Below are 17,232 nucleotides of genomic sequence, written 5' to 3'. Positions count from 1 at the left end.
TTTTAAATTACAAATTTCATCCTAATGGCTCTTAAGACTTGAAATATAAAATATATTTTCCTCTTCTCCATTTTGAAAAGAGAATTTTCCTAATTCCTTCATTCTTTTTATCTCACTCATAAAGTTATTACTAATTAGAAAGAAACTACAGTCCCTCTATTTCTAAATTCCTACTTAAGTTATGACTAATGAAAAGGGGAATTGTTTTCATAATACCAATTCATTCAAATATTTACTGGCCATCCAAACTACACAGAAGGCATTGTGTAAGTCACAGGGGATCCAACTCAGTCCTGGCTTCTGAAGATAGTACTAGAAATAATATTCGCTAACTGAAAGCTTTTCTCAGTACACCCACAGTTGCTAAAATATGAAAAATTACTCCTAGAGTTTAATCAGTCAATGTGTAATCAAACAGATGTTACAGTGAGCATATTCACAATTATGGCAGAGACGTATGTCTTTCTTCCCTTAGAAAAACTCTGAAAGCATCAGTTTCACAGTTGGAGAGTTTAGAAGAAAAGAATTAACTCAAAGAAAGAAATCGCAGAAAAACTAAATTAAAATTAGCTTAAGATACAACTCTGTGAGATGGTGAGTAGCACAGATATATATGATGATGCCCTGTGTCAAACAAACCAAACTTCCTACTGCATTATCTCAAAAACTAAACTAAACAAGGACTCCTAGGGACATGGAGGGACTCTCGAAGTCCATCTGGAACTTCGAACTCTTCAAACTATCGACCTTATATGGTATGTCATTTACTGTAATGCTAAAGGATTAAAGAACAAGGACCTGGCAATTCCTTGGCAGTCCAGTGGTTAGGACTCAGCGCTTTCACTGCCAGGGCCCAAGTTCAATCCCTGGTCAGGGAACTAAGATACCGCAAGCCGTGTGGTACGGCCAAAAAAACCAAACAAACCAACACAACAAGAACCTAAAGCAAAGTGAGAAAAGATTCATCTTTCTGAAAGTTAAACACTGAATGTTCATCTACTAGGGCAAACATTCCAACTGCTCAGCTGCCTACAAAGGCCCAAGATATTAAGGCTAAGAAAGATATTTTCAGGCACATAAGGACACAAATTACATCACCAATATATAGTTTTTCTGAAAAACAAAATGAAGTCAAAATGAAAATGAAGAATAATGATCTCAAACAGAGGCCAATGAAGAACGCTAGAAATAGTGCTAAACAGTTTAAGTTACAATTACTTCTGGTAAACAGATGGTTACAGCATAACTAAAGTTCTTGAAATTAGCAATTCTTTAAATTAAAATATAAGATAAAATCTGAACAGTCTGGTACTCAAAATCTAAATTAAATGAAGCTCAGGAATCTGAAGAATGACTGACTGATGCTGGGAAATGCAAAAGGTAGTAAGAGCCTGCAAGGTCTGATCTCAGAGGAATTCAAGTATTAAAGCAGGGGATGTTTCTTTCAGTACAGCACAATTAAGTAAGTTCAAACATGACTGATGAAGACTTCTATTCCAGTATTACAAACTAAGCACACAAGTTTATCTTCTTTCTCTTCTAGATCCTTATGTTAGAATTACTATAAGGGAGGAAAACAAATACAACAGTAAAGAGGAGAAGGGGACTTCCCTGGTGGCGCAGTGGTTAAGAAGCCACCTGCCAATGCAGGGGACACAGGTTCGATCCCTGTTCCGGGAAGATCCCACATGCCTCGGAGCAACTAAGCCCATGTGCTGCAACCACTGAAGCCCACACGCCTAGAGCCCATGCTCTGCAACAAGAGAAGCCACCACAATGAGAAGCCCGTGCACCGCAACGAAGAGCAGCCCCCGCCCGCCGCAACTAGAGAAAGCCCGTGCACAGCAGCGAAGACCCAACGCAACCAAAAATAAATAAATAAATTTATTTAAAAAAGAAGAAAGAACAGGAGAAGGTTCATCAGCAATGGATGACCTCAACACATATTTCCAGAGAGTGAAGTAAAGGAAAAAACTTCAGCTTAGAGTGTGTGCACAAAGGAACCCAACAGCTGAGGAGGGGACTAATCTGCCCTGTAGAATCCTAGATTGTAGAACTGGGACTTGGAAGTGCCATATAAGGCAGAAGACAGAAATGAAATCTTTTCAGACAAAAATCAATCTCAATCACCAAGAAAAGATCTTTACTAAAGTAAATCCTAAACAACGTATTGATACTTTAGGCAGAAGTAAAATGATCCCACACTGAAGGCAGAAGGTACAAGAAGAAAAAGAATATTTTTATATGTAAATCATCATTGATCAAAACCAGAAGAGGAGAACAGATAAGCAAGCAGGCATTGTTTAAGCCTCAATATAATTCCTGACTACAAAGTTCACCTTTGCTAAAACAGGTTTTCTAGACACCTAAGAGCAAGAAATATTCTTACAGTTTCCTCAAAGAGGTCTTCAGTGCAAAGAATGAGAGAAAATCCTATAAAGAAGAAGGGTGAAGCTGAAGAAATCAGTCATAGAAGAGAGGTAGTAAAGTAAAAGATGATAAATGTACCTAAAAGATGATGATAGGGATTGGGAGGAAAGAGAAGCAGACATAGTGCTGATGTACTTACAAAGTATTCACAGTCAAATAGTACAGAGGTTAAGACCATGTGTTTTTGTGCCAGATTTACAGAATTTTAATACTTGCTCTAACCTCACTAGTTAATGTCTCATCTGTAAAATGAAAAAGAGTTCCTGTCTCAGAGTTGCAGTAAAATGTTTTCTTTAAACCAAATACTAGAAAAAATGTCCAGAAGTCATATACAATCTCTACTGTAATAGGTTTCCAATTGTATTTCAAATTAAAGGTGTCCTTTTTCAAGAATTTTAAACCTAAAATTGAAACCTAAAATCCACGAGAGTATGCAAGATGAGAAAAATTATAAAAGAAATAAACACCTTTAATAAAGACTAACCTATATCCTATATAACTATGCTGAACATACTACATAAACCTGCATGTTTAAGAACAAGCAGTGTTCTTAATCTAATGGGCCAGATGGCAGCCACCAGCAGTGGTGTTCACGCGGTAGAGTGTTCCCAAGTGTGTGTGCCACCAGTGTGTCTATGTCCCCAGGGTAAGCTGCAGCCTCTCCAGAGAGACTCTCCAAGACCAGCAGCTGCTGGTTATTGAAGTGCTGGTATCATGAGACTGACTGACCAAAATCGAGGACTTGGACTCCAGAGACTCTGCTTTTGATCGGGAGACACCCTGAGAGCCTGAATTAATAAGAATGTGTTAAATATCAATACAAGAACAAACAAGCCAAGAAGAACGAATGGGGGCAGAGGGAGGAGGGGAGGAAGGAGGGGAGGGAGGGAAAGTTAGTTCTTGATAGTAATTATCACATATAAGTAATGGAAAAGGTGATGGCAGCACTAGTAACTTAAATTTGCCTCATTTATATTACTTATAAACTGGCTCATCTATTCATAGATTATCTCTACAAATTCTCCTCACATAAACCTTCTGAGTTAAAGTGTTGAATCTGTTGGATTCAAACAGTATCCAACGACGACTCCTACACTTTCTCCATTTACTTTATCAACTGGTAAACTACATGAAAAAGACCCAAATTGTTCATTTTTTTAAAGAGAAAATTTATGTATTGATGAAAGACTTTAACACTTATAAACAAGAATTAGAAAGTAAGTGACTTTGGTGACTTCCTACTATAAGTCATATGTGCTTATTATCAAGCTCATATAAACAGTTACTCTTATTCAAATTGCCTTCAAAATATCTAAAGGCAAATGTTTTGGATTTTCATATCATTATTTCCCTCTATCCTCACAGACAACTGTGATCTGATAATAACTGACTTTAAATATCCTTTTATTATCTTGTTATTTCATGCTCTCCCAGTATCTTTGAATGTTATAATTAGTTTTGTTCCTTTAAATCCAAAGCCAATGGTGGAGGGGAAAGGCTCAAGCCTTTGAAGAAAGATTAGAATTAAAATACTGCCATGTATAATATTGATACAAAGTAAGCTGGGCAGACATAAGTCAGAGCTGACATCTCAATTCCTCATCTTCTTTTCTGTCTTTAACTATACTCTCCATATAGTTGCCTTATACATACACATATACATTCTGATTCAATCAGTTTTTACTTTTATTTTTCAATCTATCACTTAGGACACTTTTTGCCTTTTATTAAATGTACCAGAATCTCCCTCACTTATTGGATTTCAACATAATTAACTAACATGTATTAAACACCTGTGACATGACCAAGGATATGACACAGTAGACAATTTAATATTAACAGTGCTTTTTCCATTAGTGTCAGTTCAGTGATCCTTCTCATTTCACAGACAAGAAAATCACTCAGAGATTAAGTAGTCTTCCCAAAGTCTAAATAACTAATAAGTAAAAGACCTAACATTAGGGTCCAGACCTATCTGATGCCAAAACCAATGCACTTAACCACTATATTATACTACTGGAGAAAATGGAAATTAAAGTATTGCTAGGTCAGATACTTCAAAATGTATACTATCTCCAACTAAAATACTAATAACAAGTCTGTACTGAATGGTCAAAATTAAGAGGCTTGTAAGTGTTCACTACTAAGTCAGGGGTCCGCCCTTTCCCTCACCATCACAGTGATGCCAGTTAATAATTTAATTTGCTCATCTTGACATAAGAGGCAACTTTAATGTGTGAATAAAAGCATACAGCCAAGGGAAGGATAAACAGTATTTTAATTAAGTTTTCACACTAATTTGAAGAAGAAACTTAACCACATAAGATACAATAACATACAAATATCAAAAGCAAACAATCAGTACCACAGCAATTAAATCCAGTTGAACACTAATTTTAAAACAAAAATATTTTAAGATTTTTATACAGATTGATGTTGTTTGAATTTTGCTGGTTTTGAATTTTTAATTTAATGTACAAATCTTTTGTTTTATAGTAATATGAGAGTTTTAATCAAGTGAGTTTCACTAACATAATTTATGTCAAAGCAGGAGTATGCTATTCTTTCCTTTAACAAGGTCCCCATGTTACTCGTATGAAAAAAGAGTGGGCTTAAGTAAATATATTTCTAAAACAAAAACTTAAATGATGAACGCTATGTGTAACTCTGACCAAATAAAATTTACTTGTGTCAAGTTGTCTAATCAAACTATTAATTTTTCCTTCTCAACCTTGAACATGTGTTGCATTACCTTTTTCTTCTTGTTATAATGTTAACAATTGTTTTCATATAAGACACTGAAGGAAAGTGTAGTCATATCAATATATAAACAATCTACCAACAGAATGCTTTCATACAAAGAAATTTGATAAAGATTACTCCCTTCTCTTAATCCTTTTACAAGGTCACTTTAAAAACGTCACTTGTTTTCATGACCTAAACGCATTTAGTGCAATCATGTCACTCTCAACCTGTATGCTAGTGGTTAATACCATTAGAATTCTCTAAAAAACAGCCCACCTTTAAGAACTGGTCACCAGGGACTTCCCTGGTAGCACAGTGGTTAAGAATCCGCCTGCCAATGCAGGGGACACGAGTTCGATCCCTGGTCAGGGAAGATCCCACATGCCACGGAGCAACTAAGCCCGTGCACCACAACTACTGAGCCTGCGCTTTAGACCCCACGAGCCACAACTACTGAGCCTGTGCACCACAACTACTGGAGCCAGTGCGCCTAGAGCCCGTACAAGAGAAGCCACCGCAATGAGAAGCCCGCTCACCACAATGAAGAATAGCTCCCGCTTGACGCAACTAGAGAAAACTAGTATGCAGCAACAAAGACCCAACACAGCCAAAAAAAAAAAGAGCTGGTCACTAATTTGCTTTGATTTAGAAGGCTAAAAAACTGAATACAGTTCTTAAAGATGAGCCTTGATGCTCTTAAGTACTGTATCAAATATGAGAAAAACTCAGGAATAAATTCATCAAATTCTCAAGGAATAAACACAAATATATACGCTGAGCTGAAACAAGACTATGCTTAAGTTAATTACTAGTGACTGAAGTTTTTCATTATTTAGTATCTTAAGCACAAAATGCTAGGCTCTGCTAGTGATATGTTCCTGACATATTACACCAACACAAATAGCCAGCAGGACTTCTAAAAACACACAAATCAATTTGATAGTCACTAATGTCTCAAATTGCATACAGACACACAAACACATCATTTTCTCTCTTTCTCACTACCCAAATCAGTCACCCAGGTAAATTATTTTAAAATTCTCACAGGCACACTGAAGTGCCTTAAATTTTTGTTTAGTTTTAAATTATTAGGTATATGAGATAAATTAATTAGTAAATATTAATCTTATGCATCAAGCAATAGTGATCCTGGTTAAGATCAAAACACTACAGAAGTTACAGATATAAACTGTAGGGTGTTTCCAATAAAGCTAATTAAGATCTAAATAGAATTAAACTTATATTTAACTATAGTTTAAATAGCCTGACTACTTTCACTCAAAGTATTTTTTATTTGGGATATTATGTTTAGACTCTTGCAATTTTTGATCTACAAAAGGACAGTTTCAGGGACAAACTGGTGGTGGTTGCTTTTTAATACATATTACATTTCCGTTATTAAATTTTGACTTACCTGGAAGGAAGTAGCACTAGAAAAGTTCTACTGAAGTCCTTCCTAAAATTCTCTCATGTCTTCCTCAGGAACATAGCTATTTTAAATGTTGCAATGGGGAAAACAATATTTGGGAACCCAGGGGGTAAAGTAAGAAAGGAATAGTGAAGTGTGATACAATGAAAGTTTCATTGTATTCCTATGGGAAGTACTGGGAATTTAACAATTAATCAAGCCACAATTAACCATTTTCTTTTTTCTAATGCAGACACACTTTTTAGTTTACCTAAGACACAGTAAAGAGTACATCCTCCTTTTAAACATCTTTTCAACTAGTGCCCAAAATCCTTTGACCAACCCTGAAACAGGAGAACCAAAATCTTTATATTAATACATTTTATTCTCAATATTTTCAAAGATGTATTTGCCTTTAAATCATTTCTAAAATTATTATATTAACCAAGGATCAGTACCAATAGTATCGATAGGTAGTTTTATATGACAAATGCTCACTAACATTCTTGATTTTTTATTTACTTTCATTTTAATCAAATCCAAATTATTCCTAATTTCTTAGAGATTTTATTTAACACCTTCCAGGTGGTTCTATATTCTTATGCAATCAGCTGTTCCCAGAAAAACTGAATAATAAGGAAACATACCTAAGAGAGGAGCTTGGGAGATTTTTTTGGTTGGGTATGTGTGTGTCTGGGCGTGTAGGCCTGGGGAGAGTGGCAGAAATACTAATTTGCAATACAGAAAAAACAATGCCATTCACATGGTTCTAACAAAAGTGTCTGACCACCCCCACCCCCACCCGCAAGAAGCCCTTAAATTGGGAGATCAAAAGAAACAAAATAATTCCCCCAGCGTATCACCCCATAAATACAATAAAGAACAGCACAGGAAGTGGCAAAGTTTAAAATAATGCCTTTACTGTTAGGACTAGTATGCTGTCATAAGCCACAATCCTTTTGTTTTGTTAAGTTGTTGATTTTCAATAGAAAACACAAATGAACATGTGTACAAGTTCCAAAGTGGACACATCACCTCTGAATTTGGTATCAAATAATTAAATTTATTTTTCAGATATCAAATCTTCATATTTTAAGTTTTTTCCATTATTTTAAACTTCACTTGAATCTCTAAAAACTAACTAAGTTGTACTATATGTGCAGTTTAATCTTCTGTAAGATGCTATCAAATTAAACTCTCAGCAGTTTTAAAGAAAAGGGAGTTATTACCAGAAAAACTCATTAAGATCTGACAATCAAAAAGGCAAATAATTTCAAACAGACTAGTTCGGTAGGCAAAATTTATACAATTATTTTTTAATACTGTCTATGTATAACCATTTTCATAAGTAAAAAAATTAATTTTTTATATCATACTATGATTGATTAAAAGTACTTATCTTTCCAGTTAAGTTTTCAACTTTGAAAAACTACAAATTAAGTTAAACTAAATTTTTTTGTTTCGTTAGATTATCAGGCTGCTCTCAAATGACTTTAATTCATTACATTAACTTACGACCATTTTTTTCAAAATGCATATTTGAGTGTACTTAATGGTACTAACGTGTAAATCAACTATCCAAATCAAGATCTTCTCCTATCTGCAATATTTTGGTTTTTAAAAGGTAAGTGCTACCTTTTTTGTAGCTTAGCACATCAAAAACAGGTATTTAAAAGAGAAAGTTTAATTCTAGCCTATTTATTTTAAACAACACAAAAGTGAAACCTAAAAATAACATTTTACATCCCTCAAAGATAGATCAAGAATTACTTACCCCATACACCTGCAGCTAAAGATTTATTCTGATTTGGTTCTCTCTCATACTCAGGATTTAAAGATGGCTGAAAAAAAGTTGGAATAAAAAGAATACAATAAATGTTTAAACGCTCACGTTTAAGAAAAAAATCCTTTTAAAAGTAATCTCAGGGACTTCCCTGGTGGTCCAGTGGCTAAGACTCCATGGTCCCAATGCAGGGGCCCAGGGTTCGATCCCTGGTCAGGGAACTAGATCCCACATGCTGCAACTAAAGATCCCGTGTGCCGCCACTAAGACACGGTGCAGAGAAATAAATAAGGATTTTTAAACTAAAAAAATAAATAAAAGTAATCTCAAAACTATACGGAAAAATCTGACATAATATAATGAACTCTTAACTACTAAACACTAATTATTCATAAATCTTACTTTCTGCTTATTCTGCTAACAATTAAAATGGTTACTATCTACACTCACTCCAAGTCGAAGAAAACAAAGGAAGGGTCTTTAAATATTCTCCTCATCCTCAACTACGTGAGGAAAAAGTATGAATTTTTTTAAAAAAAAGCAAATGCTAAGAGAATGTAGCCTTTGCATCAATATGAGAAATCATCCTTTCTTAGCATAAGGTCAAGAGCAGGGAAGAGGAAAATCAGACAATTAATTCCTCAACTCTTCTGTTAGGTTTGCATCACTGAATGTTTAGTTAAACATGCAATTTTCAAAGCAAAGTACAAATTTATATTTCAAAAAGTGATGCTCAGGGTATTAAAAAGAAAACTGGGGTGAAACACAATTGAGCTATTTGTAATGTGGTGGATAGACCTAGAGTCTGTCATACAGAGTGAAATTAAGTCAGAAAGAGAAAGACAAATACCATACGCTAACCATATATATGGAATTTAAGAGAAAAAAAATGTCATGAAGAACCTAGGGGTAAGACAGGAATAAAGACACAGAGCTACTGGAGAACGGACTTGAGGATATGGGGAGTGGGAAGGGTAAGCTGTGACAAAGCGAGAGAGAGGCATGGACATATATACACTACCAAATGTAAGGTAGATAGCTAGTGGGAAGCAGCCGCATAGCACAGGGAGATCAGCTGGGTGCTTTGTGACCGCCTAGAGGGGTGGGATAGGGAGGGTGGGAGGGAGGGAGGGAGACGCAAGAGGGAAGAGATATGGGAACATATGTATAACTGATTCACTTTGTTATAAAGCAGAAATTAACACACCATTGTAAAGCAATTATACCCCAATAAAGATGATAAAAAAAAAGAGAAAACTGAGGTGAGCACTGAATGTGTACTCTAAAGCTAATCTTATTAGATGTTTACTCTCTAGAAAAGGGAAATTGTTTAAACTGCTATGAAGAATAAAATGACATAAATTTATCCAAAGTTTTAAAAAACCACACGGTGAGACACAGGAATATAAGTAGGAGGGAAGAAGGAAGAAGACTGGGGAAGGGGAGAGTTATGTACAAAAAGCCTCACAAAATGTAAGGATTAAAAATAATTGAGGAACTTCCCTAGCAGTCCAGTGATTAGGACTCCGAGCTCCCAATGCAGGGGGCCTGGGTTTGATCCCTGGTCAGGGAACTAGAGCCTGCATGCCGCAACTAAAGATCTCACGTGCTGCAACTTAGACCTGGTGCAGCCAAATAAATAAATAAATATTTTATAAATAAATAAGTAAATAATTGAACCTGTCAAGTGTGATCTCTGTAGAAAATGAGCTGTGCTGATAAAATCTGAGAGATACTTGATGCTTACATAGCATTTACAGAAACCTCATTTGTATTAAAATTATAAGAAACTTACAAAATCCTCAGCCTCAAACTGTTTGCGTTCTCTCTTGTCTTCTTTCCTCCCCGTTTCACTGTCAGGTATGCTGTTTTCATGTAGGCCCTGGCTTTTTCCAGAATGAAAAATACTGCTACGAGAACGGGAACTTCCACCATGGTATCCCCCTCGATGATTTATGTTTTCAGTACCATTTCTTCCATGTGTACGCCATCCATTTTTTTCTTTCCTTCCAAAGTTACCTTTATTTAATAATGGTAAAGTATTATAAATTCAAAGAAGATGGTTATGCTTAAAGATTTAATCACAATCAAAACATTCTTATAAGAATGTGAAGAAAATTATTCTTAAAGTCTACTGTTCCTTAGCAAATTTTACCTCCATTAGGACGTCCAATTCCAGAATCAAAGCCATCTGAAGAGTTGTGTCGTCGACGATTCACATCATAACGATTTTCTGTCCATGAAAAGTTTTCAGAATGCTTTTCAAAATTCAGTGACGACTGAAACAGATTATAAGCATACAAGTAAACATACATATACAACTTAACTATAACTTGAAAAACTAGTAATACTCTGGTTTAATTTATTTCCAAGAATTTTAAATGGTTAAGAAGAACATTTTATAGTTATTTTCAATGTGTTTGGTAACTGGTAACTTATGAGTTCCATTGTTGATCTATTTTTTTCTACCTAACAGAAACAAGAGCACCATTCTGAGCTCAACAACTATATTTATCCAAAAACTTTAAAGGTAAAAGACCACTGTAAGGAAATCAAAGCAAATAAAGTACCCTTCTTTTGTAACAAAATGTAATATTGTGTATCACACACTATTTGATTTAAATAGCTCAAGGTTTTCTTCAACATCAGAAAATTATGGCAAATGAAGCTAGTTCTATTTTAAGTTCTGTAGATTTATTTCCAAACTCCTCTTCTCCAAAGCAAATGTTTTAAGAAAAAGTTATCAAAGGAAGAATGCGTAAAAATGATTTTAAAGAATTAGAAATGTATAAAAACATAAAAACTCACAACAATTCATAAAGGTTGCTGTTTTTCCCCAATATTAATCCACTAATCTGATAAAATCACAATCAGAACTCCAGAACTTTTTTGTTTTAATGCCCTGACCATTCCTCTGGATTGTACTAATATTACAATTCTCTCCAGAACAAAGAGTAGGGTTCCTCAGTTACAATACAAACCCACTGCACATACCCATTTCATCCAACATGGCTGCTGTGGGACTTAACTGGTGCAAGTTCCCCTACTGCCCCTGGCTTCATCCTCATGCTGCTTCTGTGCATGGAAGGTAAAGCCTTTGATTATCTGTCTTCTGCCAGCATCCATGAAACAACAGTAACAGGCTAGCTTGCTAAGTTTTTAAGTAGGGTAAAAACCCAAGCCCTTCACAGACCCTAACAGTTTTGGTGATGAGGATGTCACGCTCTCAGAGTTAAAACCTTCTGGAAAAAGAAAAACAAGGGTATGGTCTCTTGGGCCAGACTGGGGCATAGGAGAAGACTCTCCAGGATCTGGCAGCAATTGCTCTCACCCAAGTGATGGGTGGAAGTAAGGGTCCCTCACTGTTTAGCAACCAAGTGGCAAGGGGCAGGACCGAAACAAGATGTCCGTACAGTGCTCTGATTGTTGCAAATCTCCTCTGAGTAAAAGGAAGGGATGTATTGTCATGAGATGGAGTCCCACCTGAAAGGCAATATGGCTGTGGCAGCTGAAGTCAAGAGGTCTCCAAAGCGGAACAGCAATGAATATAGAGAGTTTTGGAAAGACTGAAAACATTAGAAGTAAGTTTTTTAAGGCTGAACTGCTGCTACTACTGGAAACAAAGAAAAGGCAGAGTGGAAGTATTCTGTGCTCTTCGTACTCCCTGATCCCTTCCTTCCCCACATCAAACTCGGCTGCTTTAACAAGAAAGTCAACTGTGCAAGAACTTAAGGAAAGAAAGAGACAAACTCTTTTAGTTCTGTTGCACACAGGTACCCAAGACACCATCCTAACCACTCCCATGGAGGGGAGACAGTACTAAGCATAAGAGTGGCTGAAAGTTTTCAGTATGGGGCAAGCCATGGCAGTATGGCACATGGGGGCATGAAAGGTCCCAGCATGAGTGTTGCTGGGGCCAGGAGGTACACAAGAGAGAAGGCAACACCAATCCTGGCTTCAGAAGCCAGAATAGCAAAAGCCTCCAAGCCACCCATGCAATTCCCAAAGGGGTAGTCTTTCTCTCCACCCTGTACTTTCCCACATTCCAAGCTAAAGAAATCATGTAATCTCCTGAAAGCTTAGACTGTAACTCTGATATGCATGTACTAAACTCCTTAGTCTGTGTCCCCATAGTGGGAAAAGGCACCCCAGTGCCCCAATGTGGCCAATAGTTTGGAAAAAAACTCAGCAGGAGAGAGAAATTAAAAGCAATCTTGCAGGGCTTCCCTGGTGGCGCAGTTGTTGAGGGTCCACCTGCCGATGCAGGGGACACGGGTTCATGCCCTGGTCCGGGAAGATCCCACATGCCACGGAGCGGCTGGGCCCGTGAGCCATGGCTGCTGAGCCTGTGCGTCCAGAGCCTGGGCTCTGCAACGGGAGAGGCCACAACAGTGAGAGGCCTGCGTACCGGGGAAAAAAAAAAAAAAAGGCAATCTTGCAGGTGGGGCTATTAGGCCAACTCAATGTACTGTTGTGTTTTACAGTTAGTGCTAATGTTACATGCTTGTACTGAAAATGCTCAAGATTCTCCCATTCAGGAAACGTCACAGGTTGACAGGTGATTCCCATCCCCTTCCAAGTGGTCTAATAAAAAGCACAGCTCCCAGAAGGAAAGAAAAGAAAATCAGATTATGTGGCTGAAGACCTGACGGCTCTGGAGTATTCAGAGAGGCTATTTCCCAGTACCACAGTGCCATCTGCCTGACACACGCACGAAGTACACTCCTTTTTAAAATGGAATGCAGGGACTTTCCTGGTGGCCTAGTGGTTAGGATTCCAGGCTTTCACTGCTGTGGCCCAGGTTCAATGTTCAACCCCTGGTCGGAGAACTAAGATCCCAGAAGCTGCACAGCCAAAAGAAAAAAAAGAAAAAGTGGCTCTTGCCCGAATGCTGAGCTCTTATTGAAAGCAAACAACTCAAACTAAAGACTCACCAATAAAGTGGTACACCAATAAAGAGCCCAAGAGGGCTCCTGACAAAATGGAAATCGTGAGTTCAACAGCACAGCTGGCCTAGCCCTAGAAGTGGCAACTACACTTTGGAGTAAACTTTATTCCTCCGCCTGTCACCTGTAACAAGCCACTATTTCAATAAGGCTCTCAAATCAGAAAAGTTCCCTTAAACGCCTGAGCCTGGCTCACTGATGCTTCAACCAAGTTAAAAGATGATGGTGCACACAGCAGCCATCCAGCCCCAACAACTCTGGAAAACCAAATGGGTTAAGTGCTAATCAGCTACACAGAATAAAATAAAAGCTACGACCCTCGCCTTAGATAATATTCTTAAGGACAAGACATTTTATATTTTTCTAACTCTTGGTCTGTTGCCAATGGCCTAGTCATCTTGTCTGTCACCTGAAAAACTATAGACTAGCAGATTAAAAACATCTCTTCGGGGTCACCCACTGTGGGAAATTGCAGCTGTTGCTGAAGCAATCTGAGTCACTCATGTTGATACAGTAAAGCTTGCTGTCTGATGAGAGTGAATGGCACTGAGAACGACTGAAATTACAATGCTGATCAAGTCTTTGGCATACCACCTAGATCCATCATCACATCGGACATGAAACACACCCACTATCATAGACTGGCTACAAAATAAAGGACTTTATCTTTCTGATGCAGAAGCCACCACTGCATGCCAACTTGTGACTCCTGCCAAAAGTTGGTCCGTTTGTCTCACTGTGAAGAAGACCGTATCACATGAGAACTACATCAAACCTTTGAATACTTCATGGAGCTCTCAATGGAGTCTCACTACCACTGAAACTTTTTCAGGCTACACTGTTACTGCTGCAGTCTGATGGGCTAACTCTGGTCACACTACTGTGGCTCTTGAAATTAATTCATGTAATGTTTTTGGCATATTCCAGACCACTAACAGTCCACTAACAGTACATCTTCTGTCAAAAAGGTCATCCCTGCAATGAGTCAATATTCAAAGTACTCAATGAACATTCTATATTCCCTATCCACAAGTACTAACAAGCATTTTAACACATCCCTCATCTCTTCTCACATATTAGTAAGACAGTCTGGTCAATGAATGCAGCATAGCCAAAAAAGGATCATCTCCTCTTAGCCACTTCCTGGGTAATAATCAGGATGAAATAAGTGGTGAGTTATGAGATTATACAGACCTATATTAAAAATTCAAGATTCTGCCCGGATTATCTTGACATGATGTTTCTTTCTTTCCCCTAAGAACAACTGCAGGCCAGGCCACCCCTCAGGCTGATGGCCAACCAAAAAGGAATTCAAACAATCTGGTTCGGCCACCTGGATTCTCTTGTTGAACTGGCATGGTCCTACACATACAATGACCATTTGCTTGTGTACACTTCTCACCAAGTCCCCACTACAGTGTCCAATGTAGACCAAGGTGAGGGCGAGACACCTTTATAATGGGTCTCTGAAAATCATTTTAAAATGCCCCTCTCCCAGTCACGTCCAGTTCCTCTAGATAAAAAAATATGGGTGCAGGCTTTCCTGGTGGCGCAGTGGTTGAGAGTCCGCCTGCCGATGCAGGCGACGCGGGTTTGTGCCCCGGTCCGGGAAGATCCCACATGCCGTGGAGCGGCTGGGCCCGTGAGCCATGGCCACTGAGCCTGGGCGTCCGGAGCCTGTGCTCCGCAGCAGGAGAGGTCACAACAGTGAGGGGCCCGCGTACCGCAAAAAAAAAAAAAAAAAAAAAAAAATGACAACCTTGCCATGGGCCAAATATTCAAAGTACTCAATGGACATTCCATATTCCCTACCTGTACAACCTGTTTCATTCTGACTAATAAAAATTCATATGATTCTCTTAACACTTAAGTGGTCTTAGGTTATGTCATGTATGGCAACTGAGGTTGCAACTAATGATGACACTGTCCATGTTTCTTAACCAAACCAGTGAAATAGTAATCCAAATCAAGTTTAACAACAAATTGGAATGATCTGTGTCCCTTTGGACAAAATGGAGTGATCTGTGTCCCTTTGGGTGGTATGTTTGTAAAAGGGGCAGGGGGGGTGGGGAGGATAAGCCACAGAATGTCTTCTATTGAGGATAAGTGTTGCTTTTTGGCCCATCTTATTGCCCCTATAACTGTAGGTAATAACACCAAACCTAAGGTCAGTTTCCCTTGAGTGGATTTGGGGGGTGGGGGGCGCATGCTACGCAGCATGCAGAATCTTAGTTCCCTGACTGGGGATGGAACCTGCACCCCCCACAGTGGAAGCGTGGAGTCTTACCTTAACCACTGGACTGCCAGGGAAGTCCCTCCCTTGAATGGATTTTAATGGATATAACAGAGTGGTCTTAGACCATATACTGGTTGGCTGAAATAAATCATTTACTGGTCCCCCCCCGCCAAGTTATTCACAATTGGCTAAATCCTGGTCTCACTCACTGTGCTGTTTGGGACACTGGTAGTAGCCTTCATTAAATGCTGTGTAAAACAAATTAAATGGATTTGGTTCTAGCCTCTGTTTGTCAGATTAATCAGAGTAGCTGATTGAGTACAACCATGTGAAAATTCAAGTTTGGCCAAAAACATGTATGGCTGATGAGTGGGCTATTGGGACAGGCAACCCATCATAGGCCCTGAGCATCCCTGCATGTTCTTATTGTATGCCAAGAATGCAACGCCTTGACAGCTCTTTGTATGGCTCATTTCTCAGGGTTATGTTCTCAGAGAACATTGAGGAACAGGTAACGTCCTACTCTGAGACAAAGAGCAGGCTTATTATAAATGCAGTAGATTTCCCTCTCAGTGCAAGAACAGCATCCAACTGGGCCCCCTCCATGTCAACTCCCAGAGTTTTTAAGGGACATGAAGAACCAGTGCCACAATCATGCTGTACTGCTTGTTGTGCTAAGAGTAATAAAGCTCTCTGGGACTTCCCTGGTAGCGCAGTGGTTAAGAATACGCCTACCAAGCTTCCCTGGTGGCGCAGTGGTTGAGAGTCCGCCTGCCAATGCAGGGGACGCGGGTTCGTGCCCCAGTCCGGGAAGATCCCACATGCCGCGGAGCGGCTGGGCCCGTGACCCATGGCTGCTGAGCCTGCGCATCCGGAGCCTGTGCTCTGCAATGGGAGAGGCCACAACAGTGAGAAGTCCACGTACCGCAAAAAAAAAAAAAAAAAAAAAAGAATACGCCTACCAATGCAGGGGACGTGGGTTCGAGCCCTGGTCCAGGAAGACTCCACATGCCACGGAGTAACTAAGCCTGTGTGCCACAACTACTGAGCCTGCACTCTAGAGTCTGCGAGCCATAACTACTGAGCCTGCACTCTAGAGCCCACGAGCCACAACTACTGAAGTTGTGGCACTATACGCACCTAGAGCCCATACTCCGCAACAAGAGAAGCCACCGCAACAAGAAGCCCGCACACCACAACGAAGAGTAGGCCCCACTCGCCACAACTACAGAAAGCCCAAGCGTGGCAACAAAGACCCAATGCAACCAAAAATAAATAAATTAATATAAATAAATTAAAAATAAAGCTCTTTGTCTCTGACCCGGAAGTCTCATGTCTTTTGCCAGCATCCATGAAACAGTAACAGGCTACCTTGTTATAGTTACCTTGAAAGTAGGATAAAATTTCAGACCCTTCACAGACTCTGACATATAGCCAGCACAATAAAATATGAATAAGAAACACAAGTAAGAGGACTGAAAATGCAGAGAGAAAACTGATATTATTTGTGAATGAACCTTTTTCCACATTAAAAAATCCAAAAGACATTAGAGTAAAAACTACTGAAGTTTGCTAGAAACAATACTAACACAAGAGACAATATATCTGCAACAAAGACAATATGAAAGCTTTTTAAAACAGCATTTAAAATAGCAACAAGTACTATAAAGTACTTGAACATATA

At 38.7% G+C, this 17,232-nt stretch overlaps 1 protein-coding gene across 3 annotated transcripts in view; it reads right to left on the bottom strand.

Annotated features, from left to right (window-relative positions):
* Nucleotides 1–17,232, bottom strand: part of GPBP1 (GC-rich promoter binding protein 1) — a 72,332-nt gene that overhangs the window by 15,693 nt on the left and 39,407 nt on the right. For 2 of the 3 annotated variants that reach the window (XM_082652610.1, XM_082652611.1), the window contains 3 exons: nt 10,522–10,645; nt 10,162–10,385; nt 8,358–8,424 (listed from right to left, as the gene is read on the bottom strand). In XM_082652610.1, the coding sequence (XP_082508736.1) occupies nt 8,358–8,424; nt 10,162–10,385; nt 10,522–10,645 (415 nt within the window). Of the gene's footprint in view, nt 1–7,230; nt 7,291–8,357; nt 8,425–10,161; nt 10,386–10,521; nt 10,646–17,232 lie in introns of all 3 variants that reach the window. The other variant, XM_082652612.1, reaches the window with a different exon arrangement.

Source organism: Grampus griseus (assembly GCF_964374135.1).
Source record: "Grampus griseus genome assembly, chromosome: 3".
In the NCBI taxonomy this organism is placed as follows: domain Eukaryota; kingdom Metazoa; phylum Chordata; class Mammalia; order Artiodactyla; family Delphinidae; genus Grampus; species Grampus griseus.
This window is presented reverse-complemented; position numbering and strand designations above follow the sequence as displayed.